Source organism: Thermobia domestica, chromosome 16 (genome assembly GCF_964235325.1).
Source record: "Thermobia domestica chromosome 16, izTheDome1.hap1.1, whole genome shotgun sequence".
NCBI classification, from domain to species: Eukaryota; Metazoa; Arthropoda; class Insecta; order Zygentoma; family Lepismatidae; genus Thermobia; species Thermobia domestica.
In genome coordinates, this window is record NC_137469.1 from 77274370 (window position 1) to 77276216 (window position 1847).

Below are 1847 nucleotides of genomic sequence, written 5' to 3' on the forward strand. Positions count from 1 at the left end.
TCAAGATTTGCTGTGTGTGTGTGCGTGTTCGTGTTTGTGTTTCATCCCCCTTTTATGCTTCCTGTATATAGTATTGTTTTTTTGTAAATATTTAATTGTAAATAATGGAACCATCAACATCTGTGCAGTCACCCGAATGTTATAAGATTGGAGGGAAAAAAAAGCGTATTCTTAAAAGTGGAGAGCGACAAATTATTCTTAATGTTTATTCATATTTCCGCTCACAAGAACAGTAAGGGGGAAGAAAAACTTCTGTGCGGGAAGCTGTGAATAAAACTTCTGCGGCCACTCTCGTTGCAAAATCCACTGTATATGATATAAGAAAGCAGCATTTAATGAACAACGGGAGATTAGAAACCCCACGCAAAGACAGAAAAAGTGAAAAGCGAATGACACGTGTTGACATTTACGACAATTTTACCCGGGAAACTATAAGGCGGAAAGTACATGAATTTTTCAGAAAGAATGAACTCCCAACAGTGCAAAATGTGTTGGAAATTGTGCAGAATGACCCTCAGCTCCCAAACATTTCACGATCCACTTTGTACCGCCTACTACGAGAAATGGGTTTTAAATTTTTAAGAAATAAAAGAAATTCGCTCTTAATCGACAGGGAAGACATTATTGCTTGGAGACATAGGTACCTAAGAGCCATAAGAAAAGCAAGGCATGAGGGTAAAAAAATAATTTACACGGATGAAACTTGGTCGAATCAGGGGCACACCAAAAACAAAAGGTGGGTTGATACGAAAATAAAATCTGCGGAGCAAGCTTGGCGAGAGGGTCTTTCAACGGGAGCGAAAGCTCCCTCTGGGAAGGGAGGAAGGGTGATACTGGTTCATGCAGGATCAGAAGATGGTTTTGTTCCAGGCGCTGAACTGATTTTTCGAGGCCAAAAAGATAAAAAGAACCAAGAATATCACTCGGAAATGGATTCCAGGGTATACGAAAAATATTTCAAAGAAAGGTTACTTCCTAATATTCCTCCTAAGTCTGTGATAGTGATGGATAATGCCCCCAGTCACTCGGAGAAAAGTGATAAAGTGCCGACAAAAAGAACTAAAAAAGCAGACATTCAAGAATGGTTGACCGAAAAAAGTATTTCCTGGGATTCATCTCTGAATAAATGTGAACTTCTTGAAATAGTGGATCGTGAGCGTACTCGACACGTGACGTATAAGCTTGACGAGATAGCTCAAAGTGCCGGACATGAGGTATTGCGGACTCCGCCGTATCACTGTGAGTTAAATCCGATAGAATTGATATGGGCGTCTGTGAAGGGTGAAATCGCGGCGCGTAACTCAAAATTTAAATTGGCTGATACAGAACAATTGATGAAAAACGCTGTACAAAATATCACGCCAGAGCAGTGGAAAAACGCTGTACACCACGTACAAACGGTTGAGGATTATATGTGGGAGACCGACGGACTTGCTGAAATACTGCATGACCGTGTAGTGGTTAATTTGGAAAGTGATGATGAAAGTGATGAAGAAATTGTGAGTGAGTGCAGCGATGATCTCGGTGTGGATATCTTGGAAGAGGACGAATCAATAGATGAACAGTGACCAATATAGCTGCTATTTGTAAGTACATTTTTTTTCTAATTTAGTAGAAATGATGTTTTGTACATTTGGATTTCTCGATTCTCGAAAAGCAAAATTAGAGAAATGATGAATTGTGAACCATCCAGGCCCGTAGCCAGTCCCCAAGATTTAATGAAAGTAGGGGAATTTAGGATGGATACATTTATTATTATTATTATTATTATTATTATTATTATTATTATTATTATTATTATTATTATTATTATTATTATTATTATTATTATTATTATTATTATTTCT

General features: G+C 38.0%; 1 protein-coding gene across 1 annotated transcript; it reads left to right on the forward strand.

Moving 5' to 3' along the window:
* The first annotated feature begins 563 nt into the window (after positions 1-563).
* Positions 564-1568, forward strand: LOC145672510 (uncharacterized). Its single transcript, XM_081741672.1, has one exon. It carries the CDS (start codon positions 564-566, stop codon positions 1566-1568), a length of 1005 nt encoding a protein of 334 aa, XP_081597798.1.
* Positions 1569-1847: the final 279 nt, after the last annotated feature.